General features: G+C 36.8%; 1 protein-coding gene across 6 annotated transcripts in view; it reads left to right on the top strand.

Annotated features, from left to right (window-relative positions):
• The window catches only part of EPHA7 (EPH receptor A7), a 176,481-nt gene that overhangs the window by 131,950 nt on the left and 23,694 nt on the right, over positions 1-20,837 (top strand). For 4 of the 6 annotated variants that reach the window (XM_075498397.1, XM_075498393.1, XM_075498391.1 and 1 more), the window contains 6 exons: positions 1,907-2,031; positions 5,492-5,660; positions 11,489-11,597; positions 12,289-12,344; positions 16,281-16,406; positions 20,644-20,829. In XM_075498397.1, the coding sequence (XP_075354512.1) occupies positions 1,907-2,031; positions 5,492-5,660; positions 11,489-11,597; positions 12,289-12,344; positions 16,281-16,406; positions 20,644-20,829 (771 nt within the window). The remainder of the gene's footprint in view (positions 1-1,906; positions 2,032-5,491; positions 5,661-11,488; positions 11,598-12,288; positions 12,345-16,280; positions 16,407-20,643; positions 20,830-20,837) is intronic. The other 2 variants (XM_075498395.1, XM_075498392.1) reach the window with 1 other exon arrangement.

Genomic DNA, 20,837 nt, shown 5'->3' with positions numbered 1-20,837 from the left:
AGTTAGGAAGCCTACATTAAGGGGTCTTCAACTTTGATTATATTGATTATATACAACATAATAGTTCATAATGAAAATTATCACGCATGGCTTCAATCTTTAATTTTCATGGACTCTTGGAGCCTCTAATGAAATGTAAATATATTTAATTTAAAAACCTACATGATTATACATGTTATAATAAAAAAGGTTAGAAACGTCACAATTAAAATAAGAAGTTAACATTCAAATTTTAAGGTTTTTAGAGGATTATTGTCTTGATGGTGCTGTAGTTCTTTTTACTTTACCATTATATTTTTATCCTCAATGCTACAGGAGTGTGCATTCTATATGTTTCATTTCCATGTTCTTTAAATTAAATAGAGGAAAGTGTGTGTGCTAAAGAATATTAGAATGGGAATTAGTCTAATTAGACTCAAAGTGAATGGTAAAGGAGAAAGTGAAGTTCACCTGCCTGTTGCATAGGATAAGAACCCTGTTTTGTCTGAAGACTGTACATCATTTTACATAGTGAAAACTTTACATACAGTTCTGAAATAAGGTTGTTCTTTTTTTACCTAGAAAAAGATTTAAATTTTTCAGAATTTTTGTTCAAACAAACATTCAAATACAGGATCAGTACTAGATTCTATATTGCAAAAGATATAAATGAATTTATCTCTAATTTTCATTTCCTTTCCCGTGTCTGAATCTGCTCTCTGAATACGACCAAGTTCTTGTACACGTAAATGTCATTTTGCTTTTAACTGCAGGGGGCTGAGGATCAAGTCCTCTCTTTATCTATCTTTTGCATGAGCAGCGTTACACCCTTGAATTATTTCCATTGAATTGAAAGAGAATAAGATCAAGTTCTAGGTGGTTCCAATGCCATAGTTTTTTAAAGAGCTATTGTTTTACTGAACTCCTGTGCTACATTCATATAGGCAGTATGTATGTTTGAGGAAAAGCGTGATGTTGGGCTTCCTTTGGAACTGCGTGTCAGCGGAAAATCTGCTGTCTTTCTTTTTTGATAAACATGAGATAAGCAGATAAAGCAAGCTACTTTTTCAGTCTCTGCCATTTTGTTACATTATCTCAAACATTTTTAAATGAGAGTCGATGGCTCTGTAATGCTTGTACATTGTTGTGTTTTTTTAATTTCAAAAGGTGCTTGTTTGTGGGTGATGTTTATTAGGAAATTCCGTGTGTATGTGTGCACGTGTGCAAGTGTGCACGTATGTATGTCTCTGTAGAGTGAGGTGGAAGAAGACAGCGTCCACTCTATTTCGTAAGATCTACTTGTTAAATTGTCTCACGCTTTCAAAAAATGCCAAGACCAAATATGGAAACTTCAGCTCTAAAGAGAGGATGTCCTGGAAGCATTTGAACTAATGAAAAAGAGGGGGTTTAGTCTTTTAACAAAGTCATTTTCATCACCAAGTCATGCTGTAATCAGATAGTGTGACAGATTATTTTTTAAGCAGAATTGGAATCAGTTATATGAAATAAGCCTAAAATGTGGCTTTGTTTCTAAAACATTATTTTTCTTTTTTTGTGCATTTCAGAAATATATGCAATAAATATTTAGCCTCTTAATTTACTACACATCAATCTAAAAATATACCTTGCTATCTTAGTCAGAATTAATTTGCTTAATTGTTATTCCTATCCCATTAATCTCAGTTTTGCACTAACTGGAAAAACGCCACTTTTTCCTGTTTGCACTTAATTCGACTTCCATTCTAAGTTTATGAACAGTAATAGGGTCCTGCTTGAATATTCATTAGCTTTGAATTGTGAGCTATGAAAAGGTGCTTTCTTTTACCTTAATGAAAGTGGCTCAGCATGGGGTCGATCAGTAATGACATTTGATTTCAGGCATCCAACAAATTTGCTTTTTATTTATTGACACATCTTATCCAAACAGCTCCCTCGCAAGTTAGTGGAGTAATGAAAGAGAGAGTGCTGCAGAGGAGCGTGGAGCTTTCCTGGCAGGAACCAGAACATCCCAATGGAGTCATTACTGAATATGAAATCAAGTATTATGAGAAAGTAAGTGCTAAGATTATCTGTAATGTACAACAGTGTGCTGTTTGCTTCGTGTTGGCTTGCTCTGTTGTGGAACAATGTTAAAGCCATCAGCTATCAACTATCCTGTCTCTTCAAAGTCACAGTGATTTTGCTTGTTTTTAATAATTAGTGAATCCCTGCAATTATTATTGCTATCATGTCCCATATATTGTATTTTGGTATCCTATGAATGAAATATCCACTTGAAATCTGCCTTTTTTTCCACTTCCTTTTTTTATTGTGAAGTTGGACTTGGATATTTTACCATGTTATTTGTCATTTTCCTGTCTCTTCTACATTGTGTATAAAGCTTGTTTCATTTCCTTCTGTGTCACTGTAATTCCAGTCTTGAGATGATATATCAAATACAACTCCTGACTGCATTTGGTATTTCCTTACGAGCTGGGCCACTTCGAGTTGATGTCTGAAAACTTCCAAAACACTTCCTACAGTTTTGGCTGATAAATATTCCTTATTTGCTCTTTTAAAAAGTCCCAGCATTGTGAGATTTATTTTTCACTTCTTCTCTCAACACAATAATGAATTGAGGGCTGCTTTTCAATAGTAGATGAAGTGATCTCTGTTTCTGGTAGAGTGAAATTGCAATCTTATTGATGTCAGTCGGAGTTTTGCTATTCATTTCAGTGTGTCTAGGCCTTCATTCATGATAACTTTGAAGTACTTCAGAATAAAAAAATTCTGACAAGCATGTAAGTAGGGCCACATGCAACCGTAAACTGGATGAAAGCAGAGTGAAGGCAGGTTGTGCAGCTACATGTTTGTCATGGGACCCAGACTAAGTGTGGCTCCTCCAGATTCCCTGGAAAATTTACTGTACGATGTAACGCATTTCTAATTTTTATAAAACATACTGGGAGAAAAAAGAAAGAATTAAAATGCAAAGAAATGAACAAAGGAGCTCCTTTGTGATCACTTTTGAAGACATTTCATCTCTGCAAACAAGGTAGTAGCACCTCTATATCAAAAAGAGCATGTCACCTTACTAGGTAACATAGAATTAGGTAAATTCAGACCAGATTGGATCTAATATAAAGTGTCACATCTAATTTTCAGTGCTGAATTACACAAATATACTTATCAAAAGATCTTTATATGATTTGGGAAGGGAATAAAATGTTTATTTGTTGATGCTAACTCCCAGTTTAAGTTGTTCACTTTAATGACTCCTGTAACAAAATTTATCAGATATTTACAGATAGCTAAACAATTCATTTAAGGGAATTTTACTAATTTTAGCAGATAATTTTTGTCCCTCAAGCATGTGTGTGCACACACACACACAAATAAAGTCCATACATTAAAAAAAAGAAAGTTTACATATTTACCAAAGGCAAAACTGTTCTCCACACAAAAAAACTTAAAAAACCAAACTACAAACAAAAAAAAATGTTGGTTTTTTTTTTAATACGCAGAGTAATTTCTAATCCATTACAATAAAATAAATAATTTAGATAAGTAGTGGAAAATGACAGAAAAATGGTCAAGATACTAGACTCTTCATAAAATGGTAACTTTTAGAATGTGACTCATTATTTTCCCTGTATATTCATGTTACTTTACATTAGCAGCAGAATTTCATTGCCAGTTTCCTATGTTTGCAAAGACAAGAACTGATGTTAAACTTCTTTTGTAATAAAAGGAAACCTACCGGTATTATACTTATTACAGTGAAATTAATAAAAAAGCATAAGAAGCTCATCCTATGAACAGTCACTGTTCATACAGTCAGATAAACTGAACTATATACCTTTAATTTGGTGAGACAATTTCAAAACAAATACTTAAGTACTTGGCCTTCCTTCCAAAATAATGCAGTTCAGCTTGAAAGGTACTTCATAAGCTTCTTGCTCAGAACGAGAGGCAGTTTAAGTTTTGTTCTATTAGTTTAAAAGATAAAAGAAAAAAAAGAAAAGATCTGAACTTTCAGCTCCTTTTAGAGCGAAATTAAATCAAACATTTTTGTGGTTCTGAAATATTCTGATAAGTGGTTTTTTCGCCTCTCACTTCTGGCTAGGGTGGGAATGGAAACTGCCTGAAATCTCCCAAGTAAGCCTGTCCTGTGAGATTTCTAGTGCAGGTTATTTTTATTTCTTTGTTTTTTATTTATTTTAAATGCAAGAACTGTTGGCAATTCAAATAAGCCTCATTTATGCATCAAAACCCAAACTCTGAAGTTCCACTGTGGCTTGCAGTCCCGAACCTGAGTTTTTACAGTTTCCTTACCCTTGTTTCTCATCTCTCAAGCACTCCTGTTCTTTCTCACATACCAGCATACATTCCACCATGGTCCTCACATACAGATGTTTTAAACCCTCTTGGAGAAGATAAGAAAAATTGTTGCTAGCCGAGCCAGTGGGCTTGCTCAAATTACAGACTGGGCAAGACCCAGGAGGAGCCATTACTGAATCTCAGAAAAGAAATCATGTATGTTGTATTTAACCCTGTATTTCAGCAAAAACCTTTGCTGCTTTACTGACTGCAAAGGGGAAGGTTCTCCATCATTTTTAGCTGGCAAACTGCTATTGAAATGAGTTACAGATTTATTCCTTCCCTCTGTATCTGTCTCATTAGCACTGCCTCGTATGGCTCATGCTTCTCTGGTCATGTGGTGCATTCAGATGGTTGGTTAATTCATCTCTTCTGCCCTTCAAATCAGGGTTGCATCTGCCACTGAAAATCAACAGGGCTGCACATATCTATGCTGAAAGATAATCTGGACCAGTAAATGTGATGAATAAGTAGAGCTTTTTGAATACTGTAATGATCTGTGATACAGCTTTTGTGGTATTTGAAAGTGAGTTATTACTCATAGCATTTGTAATTTTACAGCTTCAAATTTGGGGGGTGTCACACTGAAGTTCTTTCCCTGGGTTCTTCTTGATGCCATAGAGTCAAAACCTGAGAAAAGACTAAAAGGCAGAGAAAAAAACTAAGTGAAAACTGAGTTAAGGACCTCAGAATTTGGTGCAAAATCCAGTCAGTTATACATTGACAGTATTGTATTTTTTAAAGGTATTGGAAGGTGACAAGGGAAGGTGTTCTGACCACGAAAGAACAGATTTTCCTGTCCTTGAACTCTTTAGACCCCGCAGATCCCCCTGGAAAGCTGTGGTCAAGCTATTTTCTCATCAAAATTTCACAAAATGTAATCAGAGCCAAAGAAGCAGTCATTTTATGTCTGGATGTTTTATGAGTAACAATATGAGCATCCCATTTGAATTTTATGTTACACTTAGAGCTCCTCATTGCATTGACAGTGTTTTGTAATACTCCACAGAGTACACTTTATTTTTTATGTTGGGAAAAAAAGCATTAAACAAATTGAAATAAACTACTCAGGCTGGCTGTCAGTTGCTGATGTGCAACCATGATAAAATCTGACCTGTAAATGTCATTTAATGTTTTGTCTTATTGTTTCCAGGATCAAAGGGAGAGGACCTATTCAACAGTGAAAACCAAGTCCACCTCAGCTTCTATTAATAATCTAAAGCCAGGAACAGTGTATGTTTTCCAGATTCGTGCTTTTACTGCTGCTGGTTATGGAAATTACAGCCCCAGACTGGATGTTGCCACACTAGAAGAAGCCACAGGTAAACAATTAGATTTATAGGAAATTAACACTTTCAGTAGAAGTAGCAAGTAAAGCAAGAAAGGAAAGAATCATAGGCAATATTATTAAAACTAGAAAGAATGAAGTTCTACATGAAGGTGGATTTTTGTCACTGTATTTTGAAGGATGAACTTCAATTAGTTGTTTTACCATAGAACTACAAATTACACTCTTATAATTAGCTGGAGAAGATTTTTAACATATCAGGTTCTTCTCCTCTGATGTCCTTCTAACACAAAGAAAAGTATTTTTTTCATTCAAATACACACCTCTTTCCTCCCACAAGAGAAGTGAGTAGTGGTGAGCTGAATAACTCTACTAGATTCTTCTGTAACTGGGGAGAGGAGGGAAGAGGAGATTTCAGCCCACAGAGGCTTCTCCAGGTCATTTTTTCCCTGTTTGATTTCCTGAAAAGACTCTGTATTGTTTTGTTTATGTGTGTGTCGTGTGTCTTGTTTAAGCTGTATATCCATCCTTAGTGTCTTTTGAGTTCGTTGGCTAGTTTCAACTTGGTTTAGTAAAGAAACAGAGGTCTCAAAGATACTAGGTTTCTTTAAGGCTCATGTAATAAGTTGTAAGCCGTGTAAAGAAAAAACAACCTCTCAAAAACCCTCACAATGGAAAGTATGAAGCTGAAGTACAAACTCTCTCAGTACAGTACACCAGAGAATCTGGCTGTGACATCTCAGAAGAGGGATAATGTTTTGGGAGAGCTTGCTCTTTCCTTGATGCTGAAACCAATCTTGTGCCCTTATTTGTCTAAAAATCACACTGATACCTTTTTTCCTCACCAATGTAGATATGTGCATGCATGCATAGAGAAAACCTTCCACATTTTGTGTTTTCGGAAAGAAACTCTTGCATCACTGAGACCTGGCAACCGTGTGCCCATTCACAGGAACTGCCTGTGTCCCTGGCAGCTTCACTGCTCTGTCACAGACCCAAATTTGGTTACTCTTGTTTTGGGTCATTTGCTTCAGGTCAACTTGCCTGACAGCAAGTCAGCCAGATTTGGAGGATACATAGCCTACAGGTTCAAAGGGTACAGATGCGAACTCTGCTCTCTGCGCTTTGTGCAGCATATCTAAGGTGCGGACACAGACTATTGCATCTTATTAATTGCAGCCAGATGTCACCTGAACAATTTGTGGGTATTCTTAAAACTCAGTAGTTAGGTCTTGATTCCACCTTGATTCCACACAAAATATGAAAACTATCAATAATGAATAATAGCACATTTCTAATAGACATAATTGAAATAGTAATTATCATAATAGCAGCAATAAACTGTTATTACTAATATTATTAGCTCTGTGTCTGATCGCATGCCTTCCATCCATAGAGTTCTGCTTTAGAAAGAGTCAGTAGCAGAATCCCTATTTTGCAGAATGGGAACCTGAGGTACAGCCAGAAGTAATTTCTTATTTTGAGTGGATTTCTGGAAAACAAAAGTCTGTCATAAGTTTCTGCTAATTAGCTAATTTATTGTCCATAGTGGTTTAAAATTAGTAGACCAAAATGTTTCTCCAACATTTCCTTAGTTACCTGACTATTGTTTATATACTGAACGTAAGCATACTGGTAGCTGCTAAGATTAGCAAAGATAATTTCAGAGGTAAATGGTCTTGACTGGGGTTTGGTCGACATATGGAAGATTAGGAAATCCTAGAAGAAGTGCATCACTGACCATGCTTATGTACCCTTTTTCTGACTCAGGTGATGAAAAACAGCATATAAACGAGCGACATACTTGGCCATTATGCACAGCAGATTTTTCTCTTATCACAGGCCAGCTTTGTGTTTTGACATGCCATGTAAAACGTCCTGTGCTTTCCTTAATGAAAATTTTAAAAGTGGCATATTTTCCACTATCTTGAGAGGACATTATAGAATCTAATTCCCATCAAGAGTAAGCATCCACAATTTTCCACATGTGATTTTCAGAAATAATTAAAATGTTGGCAAAAAGATAGTAAATTCCATTAAATTCTTCTAGAATTGTTTTACACAAAAATATTTGTTTCTCATATTTTATTTATAGTTTTATCAGAACTTGCAGGCTAATCAAATTAGTCTTTTGTTAACATTTTAAAGGAAGACCTTTATTGGATCATTTTTAGGAAATACACCTCGAGTGAAGTACTGTACAGGTGATCAGTAAACCAGTGTTATGCTACAGTTAAGAGGCATTGGTTTCTCATTGTTCCAGAGGATTTCTGAATGTGGCTTTTAAATATGTTGAAGTATTTTAAGAATATATATATAGTGAGAGCATATATATATATATATACACACACATATATCTATATATGTAAGAATATATATAGTGACCATCACAGTCAGCTAGTCATGTTGCCTACCTGAATTTCTTCTGGCACTTCAACTGGTTGGCACCTTTTGGTTGGTGCTGCTGATTAAGTAGATTTTTGTATTATGCTCCACTTTCTGAATTGTAATAGAAACTGCATGGCCATTTTTCAATATTTGAGGAACTAAATCCATGATATTAATATTATCCGATGTGTAAAATAGGCATATTTTATACCTGTATTTGCATATACCATACATGTTGGGCATTGCATACATATTTATGTAAAAATTTCAAAATTATGAAGTAAAAATGCTTTATAAACACAGGATATTTCTATTCTATACTGTATTTGCCACAGATAGTACTTTAATCATATTTTTTTGTTGGAATCATTTCTGGTTATTAGATACATAAGTCCCTCAGGAAGAAAATATAAATCTATGGATTTATTTTTTATTTATATTACCACTTAAGTGGTAATTTTATCTTTTGATTCACTGAAGTATTTAAAAATTATGTTAAATGGCTTGTAGCCAGTGGATCTAAAGATGATCCTGTGCTTTTTGTAACTGAAGGGATTAGCCACTTTTTACAGCTCTCACTGTTAAAGTATAAGGACTCAGCACAACCTGGCATGAAGAAAACTTTGCTTTTTCCTTTTGCCTTGAATCAGTTTAAATCAAGCAAGGTTGAAGTAATATACAGATGGAAAATTTATTCCTAATGTCTGAAATAATGCTACTACAAATTTTCATAGAAGACATAAAGAATAATATTCAAGAAAGTGATATTTGGCCTACATGATCATTAAAGGTTTCATGGTGGACTTCATCACCAATTCTTTTTTGCCAATCATACACTTCAGGTTGCTTGCATGAGAAAATGTTGCTGGAGGACCAGCACAGCTTTTACAGCTGATCTTTTTTAAATCCTCCAGGGTGTTTGGACATCCATTCCCTATCCTTCCAACCATGTTTTTAACTCCTTTAAATTAAGCATTGCCTCATTTGTTCGGATATGCAAATATCATAACGCCAGATTAGGTATCACCTGTAGCTGATTGCCCAAGTGTCAGGTCCCTGTCTTGCTCCGAGTCCGAGCGCAGCTGAAGCAGAGGTAAGGGCAGACTGCCCTGTCCTGCTGGTGCTTCCCTGCCATCACCATCGTGGCAGCAGCAGTGACAGGTAACCGTGCCATGCAACCCCTGAAAGGATCATCTGCCCCCTAAAATCATCCCTCTAAGGACACTCTAGCATCTTTATTTCTGCCAAACCACAGTGATCATTCCAGAAGCTGGATTCTGGTTCACCCTTATACTAACAGACTGAGTTAATCACACATAAGGCAGAAGCAGCACAGAGTACATGAACAGAGGCAGATGTCTTAGACTGCTGTCACTGAAATCATACCAGACCATGCCCACAATCAGACCTTCTTTTTTTTTTTTTAAAGATGTAAAAATATATCATACATTGCATCCCACCTATCTTGCCAGTTGGCCAGTGTACCATGTCCCCAACATTTTCCAGAGTCCAAGTCCCCAACATCCTCGGCTTGCTTCCAGAGTGCAGCAGTACCCAAAATCTGTGAGGCAGTTATGCAGAGCGGCCCACTCACATATGTCAACCTCTATGCACTCAACTTGGCTGCTAGATTAGGTGACAGGCTGGGGTGGGTATTTTTCCAGTCTGTTAAATGCATGCAGCTTCGCACCCTGGCCATTGTGAGGGGATGCTGCCTCTTCTTGACTTCCGAGTGAGGTTTGCACTGACATTCAAAGGGAGAAGGGAGCAGGTTTAGGAAATGTTGTATTTTACATAAATTTGACATTCCCATGTTTGGGATTGTCTGCTTTGATGGCCTGGTGAAGTTACACGAACTGAGTGGTATTACTTATGCCCCTACACTCTTGCACAAAATAGTGACCGCTGGTTTCCTAAAAGTTCCGCAAGTGGGATATATGCAGGTCTGTGGTAGCATCCTACTGACCTGGGTGTCGCAGAATGTTATAGCTACTAAAAAGTAAGCATTTGTTCTTTTCAGTTAAAGACCAATATGAATAATGAGATCTTCCTCACCTGCATTAGGTAGAACATAGAAAAATTACAAAGTTTCTTTAGGAAATGAAACAGGGGTGGGGGTGGGGGCGGGGGAGAGGAAATTTCCCCTCAATGCATATTATTCTATATCTGTGTAGAATAACAGGAGATTTGTTATTTTGGGGGGGAGGGGGAGGAAGCAGCTGGTACAGGTCAGTGTCAGTGACAAATAAATCATGTTGATTGGCTCACTTCTCCCAAGACAGAGCAAAGAAAAGACGTTTGTTTGTTTCTATGGGAACCTCTGAAGTCTGCAGCAGGAACCTGATTCTGTGGAATTCATAAAAGCCTCATGTAGACATTCCTGTTCAGTTACCACTACCAGGAGTTAACCATATTAACATACCATGTCCAATTTAGTTAATCAGCTATGAGTTGGGTTTCTTTTTTTTTCCCTTCATTTATCTCTCTGCTGCTTACAGGTGACTCACACTTTCACAGTCCCTCAGCATCACTGCCTGATCTCTCCTCCTTTATTCTCAGTCTCTTGGGCTAGATCCTCACTGTTACAAACCAGCATAGCTCCATAGAGTTCAGTAGAGCTGTACTCATTTAATGCAACTGAGTATATGCAACCCTCATTAGATGTCGGGCAAGCGATGTATTTAACAAACCCTGAGGTTTCTCAGGCTAAGTATTTACATCCTCAGTTTACATTAATGGGACATGAATACATTTGCATATATTAATAGCATTGGCATATCTGAATAAAAAGAGCGATAATGTGTGGATATTTTAGCACGTAAATTCTCTGAAGCATGGAGAATTCCATTTTGTATATGTGGAAGCACCTTTTTGTTGCTAACAGAAACAAATGATAAGTAATAATAGTGATTGACAATGATTAATAGCAGTAAGAGATAGAAATATGCTAACTAGGAAATCTGTGTTAATGGATAGTGTGTCATCTCAAACATTCTTCTTATGGTTAAGCCACTATTTCCTTGGATACCATTAAAGTCATATCAACCAGTTTTAGGGGGGAGGCTAGGAGCAGAGCTCTTCTGGGATTATTCTCCTACTGTCCCCCCTTACAGGGATATCCAGGTCTTCCCTTTTAGGAAGGAGTCAACTACTGAGCAAAACGGAAGGCAGCACAGCAATAGGAGGGAGTAGAAGTGGGTGGTGCTGGCTTTTGGCTAATGGCTGTACCACTTTGACCAAATCAATTCCAGCATAACTCCTTTTTATTCCCTGTAGATGGTCATTAACTTATCCAACATTTGGATGAATTTCCAGTGGAGGCCCCTCTTTAGACTAACTTTATTAATTTAATAGTTTCAGGCAATTGAAAAGGTAAACTAACAGTCTGCAATTCATGAAGGTTGACTTAAGTTTTTGCAGTTCCTTTGTAGGGAATAATTTTAAACTAACCTCTGCTCTGTGCTCTGTTTGTAGCCACGGCTGTTTCCAGTGAACAGAATCCTGTTATTATCATAGCTGTGGTTGCTGTGGCAGGAACCATCATTCTGGTCTTCATGGTGTTCGGATTCATCATCGGGCGAAGGTATTTGCACCTTGCATAGGCATAAGAACATCTGACCCCACTCTTGTGAACTCCTGAGTCATAGTCTAATCTGGGATGGTAATTTGCAAAACTGAAACAGAAGTCATTTTTAGTAAGGACAATTTTCATTTAAATCCCGTTATCAATTATACAGTTTGTCCTCTTACTTTGGCAAGACACACTTAAATCAAGATGTTCTTTTTGTCCTATGTAAATGTGCTGTAAAAGGAACCTCCAGCAGGTTCTTTACCTGTACTCCTCAAAGTCCCTCTTTCTGTTCAGTTTTCTCACGTGAAGTCTGACACTTTATCTGATCAGCCTTTAAATGACTTTACATTCAAGAAAAAGAGGCACAGCAGTAAGTTTAAGAATACCCTCATGTAAAATTGTGTTCTACATTCAAGTTCTTTAATCCTGTGTTTTATACATAGAAGATTTTCACCAGGACTAGAATTTTCTCTTTAGGACATGTCCCAACTGGTATTTGATACAAAAGCCTTTTGATTGCAACTGTTCATGATTTATTTAAAACTCTGCTGTCAAGAGAATTATAGCTGAAACTTTCAAAGGGCCTACAGGAGTTAGGTGCTCAGTGCCTGAAAATCCCAGCCTGCAGAACTGATGTTGTCAGGACTTTAGATGTGAGGAAGTAAATCATTATTTACCAGTAAAACTGGTGTCTTTCTTTCAGGCACTGTGGTTATAGCAAAGCTGATCAAGAAGGGGATGAAGAACTTTACTTTCATTGTAAGTGTTTTGCTTTTTTTTCCCCCTTTCAAAAATTCCCAACTGCAATAGTGTAGACAATACTAAAACAACACTCTGTGAAAGACAAATGCATAAGAAATTCAAAAATGCCATGTAAATAGCAAGTGGGAAGTTAAACACTGTAAATATGTGACCTACACAAAAAGAATGCTGATTAAAGTCAACATTGCTCACACAGACTGTTTTATTTCTATACATGTGTATGATATATTGTTGTTTTCATTCTGCATTTTTTTTCTTTTGGTTACTTTGAATACATGTTTCACACCATCCTAATGATCCCTCTGAGGTGCAGTATTTGAGAGACCTTTGGCTAAGTGACTATATGATCTTTACCTCAGGCAAACTTCAGATTAAGAAAGTGTGGGTCATTGCATCACCCTAGCAATGAAGCTGTTCTGCTCAAAAGCTGTTTTCTGCTACTGTGAATACTATAGCATCAATATTTACAAAACATGAAAATAGAATATTTAATATGAAAAGAAAGGTCAGCTACTTCCTTACTGTTCTCTGTTCTAGAATCACTTGCCTAGCTGAGAGCAGCACCTAAAACCTCTTTTGTTAAAATCATAGCTACCATCTGAACTTGTGATAGAACCCTGAGAAAATTCAATAAAATACATCTTTCTTGGGTTAATAGCAATGGAAAATTTAAGGGGAGAGGAAGGCTTATGCAAGAATAGTTTCAGTTTTATCAAAATATTGTTTAAAAAACTTTCTTATTTTAGCCCTTTCTAATTTCAGTCGTAATATCATTTTGACATAAGAAATTGAAAATGTTTGAATGTCTTTTAGAATTAGTCATTAACTCAGGAAATATGGTAAAACTAAGTAGCAAATTTGATTTTGAGCATGCAAAATTGCAAAATCACATAATAGAATTAAACTGAATATAAGTTCTGACACAAAACAATGCCCAGGTTTCCAGCATCTCCCATGCCTGATAACTCATATCAATAGAACTTGCCATTTAGTCATACTATGCTGTCTACCAATAATTGCGCCTGTAGCTTAAATACATCAGATTTTTTTAATGAAAGCAATATGGTTTATCTTATTTCACGTATGTTAAAATCATGAGCTATTATCAGAATGTAATGTCACATGGAGAATGAAGTAGCCACTAGTCACAAATTTGTAGCATCTTCTCAATGTATGCCTCTTTAAAAGAGTAGCTCTAGCCAAAGCTCCACTCAAAATCAGATCAAGGTTTCTGTTTCACCTGTCTGCCCTGAAAAAATCAGATCAGCTGGTATTTGCTCATGCCTCCTGAGTCTGGGTGTGTTGCTACCTAAATAATTTCATTTAAATGCAGTGAGTATTAAACTAAGTAGTGACATCATTGCAGCTTTAGTTAATCAATTCATAATCTGTGCAAGAAAGGTGGAAAATAATAATGGGATAAGAATTACTTATCATGCACTTTGCAGTGCAGCTGATTTTAAAGAATTCATCAAAAATCTGATGTTACTTAAACGTTACTCTTCGGGGAGTGATGGATTTGAAATTTGCCTCTCATAGATGCATTATAAGCTTTCCACGTCTTCAGAAGAGCTACTGCTTTCACTTTTAAAATGCCCATTATGTCCTTGAAGGAAAAGATCAGCTATGTATTCTTGTATTTCAGTATATAAACAAAAGGAATATGCTAGTTAAAGAATTCCCTTCCTCGTCTCCATTACCTGTGACATATTTTGTTTCAGTGAAAGTGTAAATGAATTAATACGAAAGCATCTACTTAGTGATTAATAGCTGATCTAGAAACGGTGAGACTTTATAAGTGCTCATTTCCCTCATTTTACTTTCAAGAAATCTGGTTAGCCAGCAAATTGGTCAGAGCAGTTAGCATATACAGTCTTTTTAAAACCATAGCACCAAATATAAGTCACTCTTTGCCAAGCTAGTTTTTCATCATGTGTTGATTGAAGGTTTAGCTTAATTTTATTTGGTAACCATGTACAGAATGAGAGAAACCCAGTGCTGTGGTCACTGGCTTGGTCACAGAGCTGTGAACACCAGTTTTGTGTCCGTTTGCTCTATAACATCTAGACAACCTTCTTCTGCGCTGAGGCACCAGATTGGATTTTCAAAAAAGTAACTTACAACAAACACTTACTTAACACAAAAACTTACAAGTAACCATTTTGTAAAAACAGGTTTTAAAGCACTGTATTTAATAGAGTATCATATATTTCATTTCAGTCCCCCTCAACTCTCTGTGACCTCAAGTGCTACACTCAAAGATACAAGTACAATGGAGGAGTTTAGTCAAGCAATTCAGATTTATATTTGGTTTCCTCCTACCATTTTCTTCTAACAATGTCTTCAAATCCAGGCCAGCACTATTTCACGTTGGTATGCCAGGATAGCCTTGGCCTGTCAAAATGTTTTATGACAGCTTGAATAAAGAACCATCAGAGGCCCATTTGAGATTCGCAAGGTTACCTCCGATCCAGGCCCCTTATCACAAACACAAGAGGATGGCTCCTTCTCCATCTCCCTGCCTGAAAGCACTATTATAGGAGGTTAACCTATTGCTTTCTTCTCATTTCCCTAGTCCTTTTTGGTTTTAAGAAATAAATATTTATCATTTTAAAAATGTGTAGCATTGTCAATACAATTGGAAGAACATCTATTTAAATACATAATAGGGCAGATAATAACATCTGGGCAAAATTTCAAATAATTTCTCTGGATGCAAATTCATTACATTCCTCAAACAATTTCTCTAGCTTTTTCCTTTTTATGAGGATTTGGGGGTTTTTTTTGGTCAGTAACACCATCTGAAACATAAATGCACATGATTACTAAGCTGTTTTTCAATATATTTTCAAATTTAAAATATTTTATGTTCAACTAAAAGATTACAAAGCAACGACAAATTATTTATGTTTTATATTGACTTTTGATCCTATTCTTGTATATCAGTATATAAATTAGCAGAGGAACTTTCTTGCATTTTCATATTGAGTTTTAATTCACTGATTTAATTAAAGCTCAGGACCGTAATCCTTATGAGCCAAATTTACTTCATAAAAATTGCTTGGTTAATAGATTTACAGGGTTGCTCTACCTTCACCAGAAGTTTCTACTTTCACCAGAAGGGCAAATAATAACTTTCCTGAATCAGCAGCAAACTAAGGGAAAAAACTACATGCTGGTCAGAGCACTACACTGCCTGAGTTGCACTAAGTGCTATACTGGAGAAAGAGGGAGCAGAAACCAAGTTGCTGCATACTATTCACGTAGGTGCTTGAGAAAGGGAATAATTGTGCCACAGAGCCCATTTTCCCTTCCTGTGCCTTTACAAGTTGACTACAAGTGTTTCTCATGTTCATATTTTAGTGCAAGAAATATACCTAAGGATATAAATTCTAAGTGCTGTGAATAGTTTAGCTTGGCTATTGCCACAGTCTGTAAGTAATATTATATTCAATAGTTTAAGCAAATTGAAGTAGGCGCAGTAGCCTTTCAAATCCCACTAGAAGGCAGAGATAACATAAAGAAATGCTGTTTATGCAACCTGGGAAAAGAAGATAAGCTGTCCTTACACAGAAAAGAAAGATTCACCTCCTCTGCTGCTCTTACACCCCTTCCCCTGCTTTATTTTAGCTCCCACTCAACCCTTGCATTTTATTCCATTGAGCACTATTTAATATTTATTACTTCTTTCACTTCAAGGTGGAGATGCAGATGCTAATGTCAGTCATTTTTAGAGATGGGATTGTGTACTTGTGTCAGCATGCTTGCACATGATGCCTAAAACTAAGGTTGCCTCTCAGAGTGGCTCCGGCTCAGGCAGTGTGGAAGCAGGTTCGCTCTTCCAAGGAGCACTCTGCATAATGAAATTCCTGGGCTGACTGCACAATAAGTGCCTTTGCTTCATCACAGTCATGCTTTCTTACATCATTACAGTTAAATTTCCAGGCACCAAAACCTACATTGACCCTGAAACCTACGAGGACCCAAATAGAGCTGTCCATCAATTCGCCAAGGAGCTAGATGCCTCTTGTATTAAAATTGAGCGTGTGATTGGTGCAGGTAAGGCTGCCGTGGCTTCCTGATTCAACTGTTCCATTTAGCCAGGATCAAAACTCATACATCATAATGACAGGCAAATAATTATACCTCAAGTATAGAAGAACTTTTTGCATTTGCCAGAGTTAAGAGCAATGAAGCTGCACTCTCTTCTAAAATGTAAAAACAAACGGGGAAAAAAACCAAATAAATAAGTAAATGAAGACTCTTGCTTGCCATTGAAAGCTTGTGGGTTTCTAATTCTGTATCTGCTGTTAAAAATGTAATTGGAGGGAGGGGGGCAGTTTTGCTGCCTATTATTTACTGTCAGACTAAAGGCGTTAGGCATGAGTGCAAATTCTGCTCGCTCTCCTTTTGCGAGAGAGCTTTTTGACCTCTGAATTTTTGTTCATGTGAGTAAGGAAAACTGGCTGCAGCACAAAATCTTAAATAGAGACTAGGAAGGTCTTGTTTCTGTATAACAAAATCTTCCCTAAGGCTGTTTTTTGTTCTACCATTTTTCTTTTTGATATTTTATGAATACAAAAAGTTATTGTTTAACTTCTCATGACTGATTGTAATTGCACCAGCATTACATTGCTTTTCTTCCTCTTGAACTGTCTACCACCTACTTAAGCCATGGTGTTCATGCTCTAAAAAGGCAGTTTCATTTGTTTGCATTAATAAGATATGTGACATTTTTATTGCACTACTCCATGTAGTGAAATTAAGTTTCTGTGGGTAAGAAAAATATCAAATACTTTGGATTCCTGGAGGAAATGTTCTTTTGCTTTCCTGTTGTTTTATAAAAGTATTAGTAGAATACTTTTAAAGTCACCCTGTAGTTTGGCATGCACTGTAAATTACATACTGTGGTATTATTTAAAAAGAGAAAAAATATCTCTAAAATAAGCTGGTTTACCTGTAAAAAAATCTTTACACTTAGAATTCACAATGCCTCTTTAAAGTAACCTCTCTCATGTTGAATCATGTCTTAATCAAGGAGTAGTACTGTTGAAATTAACAACACTGCTGAGCAAATTATTCCTTCAGATGAGTAAAAGCATAAGAATCCAGCCCTTGCTAAGTAGTAATTTTGTGATGCTAGAATGGCAGCATCTCTTCTAATAAATACACAATATACAAGATTTAAATTCAAGATTAGCATAGAAAAATTACTGAGCTTTATCTTTTGCTTTGAGTTAAAAAACTGTCAGCATAGAAACAGTTCAGAGCACAAAGATATATTCAGTTGGACTTTGCCGATGCTTTCTGAGCAAAATGCTGAAAATGCTTCACTTGCAAAGAGTATACAGTTTAAAATGTATTTTCACTGTTATGACAGAGTAATTCTAGAATGTTAATTTTGTTGACTGAAGATGAATTTATTCTTGATTTTAATGACTATAACTGATAGCAAAAAACCTAACGTGTGTTAGTAGTCATTCTGAAGAAAGTTAATAAGTGCTATGGTGAAAGCATATTGTGTATAGGGTTTAGCTATGGCTTTAATGTGGATAGCAAATAGGAGTGAAATGAAATGCAGTCCAGGAACAACAGAATGATAAAGTCCTGAAGAAGCAGCTGAAACTCATACATCAAAGAAGAATATAGAATTTCTACTAGTGACAGCACCAGAACAGCCACTTAGCAGTCTCAATATGCATCAGCGATGCTGGCCATGTCAACTGTTGAGTAGTGCCATGCCTCTCTCAGACAAACAGGGTGCAAGTATGCTTGTGCTCAATTTGCATGAGGGATATGTGCTTTCCTTGCCAAAGTTTTCATTACTATCCCGCTGTGGCCACCTGTCAGATACGGAATATGGTGTCCACTATTTTGAGTCCTTGTTCGTACCACACATCCTTTGTTTCAGCCTCTTCCTTGTTAACGTGCTGAGCTAGTGGCTGTGCGGCTGTGTAGTATTCCCACTCTTGTTGTCATATTTTCTGGATCCTTTTTGGGATTCATTTCAGCTGAATATACTATTTTCTTGGGAATAAAAGTAGTTCATTGGCTAGCATCCTGGCCTGAAATGCATAACATACAAGTTCAAGTTTCTGGTTTGCCTGAGTGTGAGTGATCTGCTTTTGGAAATCAACCAAAATCAGATCACAGAGAGCTGGAAAGGAGTTAAGCCTTAGTGTCTCCCATGCCAAGTATCCTGATTACCTGGCTCTGAACTATCACATACACACACACACTTATACTCACATCTTGTTTTTGGCGTGGAACAAAAACAATTTTGGAAGGTACTGCTAGAGAAACTTGTTATCCTTTAGTAAGTTGTGGTGGCTAGGAGCTGTAAGTGAGGTGAGTGATGAATTCATTAATAGTCATCCGTATTGCCAATGAAGTGCAGGAGGGAAGTTAAGGCATCAAGATAAGGGCATGAGCAGCTAGTTGTTATGTATGAAACAGCTATGCCTCATGGTATTCATAGGTGAGATGGATATTCAGACCACAACTCCAGTGCCCAAGGATGGTTGAGGCTAATACCTCACCTGTGCAGGCAGGAACAGTTGTACTCTGTCTGGCCAATTAGCTCAGGTACAGCACAGTGTTAACAGAGGTATATGGAGTTGATTGGAGCTAATCTTAATTCAGCTAGGGTAAAATAGGAGGGACAGGAATTCGATTCTGTATGCAGTCATCTCCTACGAGATTTGTAAAACCAGCCATGCTGAGTGGAGATTTGCCGAAAAAAGTCAGTAGGAAATACTAAGGTCTGGCCAAAGTCCTACCCTTCTGGCTGGAGAACTGTGAAGCTGAGGCCCAGGCACTGCCTTTTTCCATCTCTAAGCTGTGCTGTTGGGGGGGACAGGAGAACAGTAGTGTTGGAATTGTGACAGTGTCCTATACAAGATTTCTCAGAACTCATCCATTAGGACACTTCAACTTCTACCTTTTCAGGCTTTCAGCCCCATTTCCAGGCATACCTCTCCGCTGCCAGCCAGACACCTTGCCAGTGTGTATGTGAACTTAAGTCCTGATCCCACCAGGTTTCTCAGGACCTCAGCCTATGTCCCAAAGGGATTCTCTAATCAAACTCTCTGTGTTAGTTTTTCCTAATTCAGTCCTTTTTTTTCAGCACTCACCTTAAAACATGTCTTGGATGTAGGTGTATCTGCATACTTGTGTATACTCAATAGCTTAATGTTAAGACACTCCACAGGTATGCAGGAGATAAATTTCAGACTTGATTTGATTTGATTTGATTTGGAGGAAGGACTTGGATCTATATCTCCCAATCTGCAGATAAATTTGCAAAGTACCAGATTATTAAATATTTTTGCCATGAATCTTTCTCTTTTTAGAGAGATGTTCCCCTTTATTCAGTATAAGATGTGTTACTAGCCTTTTTTCCTGTATATCGCAAGAGATTTTTTTCCTGGCTACAGAATAGGGGGTCTCTTTCTCTCTCTGCTGACATGGCTGTGAGGCAAGGGACAATCTTTAAATCCTTCACAATCTCCATAATAGTGAGATAGATATTTTGCCATTCAGCTCCACATCTCGCATGATTCCATCCTCTTTCCTGTCTGATGGAGTCCAATTACTTCTCTCCCGAATTATGGTTGTTGAGGCTTTTTTTGGTATTCTTGCTGGCTGTTTGGCAATTTTTTTCACATGCCTTTTCAAGTTCCAATTGTCTGTTATTTTAGAAGCTTTTTACAAACTTCCAGCATTTGCTTCTGTTTGTTTAATGTAACAAAATTATTATAAGTCACACCTTTCATTTCATAATTTGCAACGTAAATTATCCTGCTTGAAGGTAATAATGTAGTGCTTCATTTAACACCATAACGATGTTAAATTAAAAGCAGCTTTGAAAGAGCTGCCTTTTGAAAGAAAAAAACCCATTGGATCTAAAGATAGCAAGCAAACCATGTAGAACAGAATGACATTTTCACTTAGAAATGGTATTGCTATTTCTGTAATAGTATTTTCTTATGAAATCTACCATGTTTTTATTTTCTATTTTTGAAAAAAAGGTAACAAATTACTAACAAGTATTTTAAAAGATTCAAATAGCAGTCCTGTAGATTGGCTTAACGTGAAGTGTTTACTCTGTAAAGTACTTAGTCAGCAATTCATTTAAGGCACGCGCCTGTCTTTGTGTTCCTAAGTAATCAATTTCAAATATGAACATTCACATGTTAAATTTAAACACACATTTATGCGGCTAGTTGAATCAAGGCCTAAAAAGAATATTGATATTATAGTTGGAGTAATTCAGCGTTGATCTACTTCATTTTAGGAGAGTTTGGTGAAGTGTGCAGTGGGCGTCTAAAGCTTCCTGGCAAGAGAGATGTTGCAGTAGCCATAAAAACTCTGAAAGTTGGCTATACTGAAAAGCAAAGGAGAGATTTCCTGTGTGAAGCAAGCATCATGGGACAGTTTGACCACCCCAATGTTGTTCACTTAGAAGGGGTCGTTACCAGAGGTAAGCAG

This window comes from Mycteria americana, chromosome 3, assembly GCF_035582795.1.
Source record: "Mycteria americana isolate JAX WOST 10 ecotype Jacksonville Zoo and Gardens chromosome 3, USCA_MyAme_1.0, whole genome shotgun sequence".
NCBI lineage: Eukaryota > Metazoa > Chordata > Aves > Ciconiiformes > Ciconiidae > Mycteria > Mycteria americana.
Note: the sequence above shows the minus strand (reverse complement) of the source record. Positions and strands in the feature narration are given on the sequence as shown.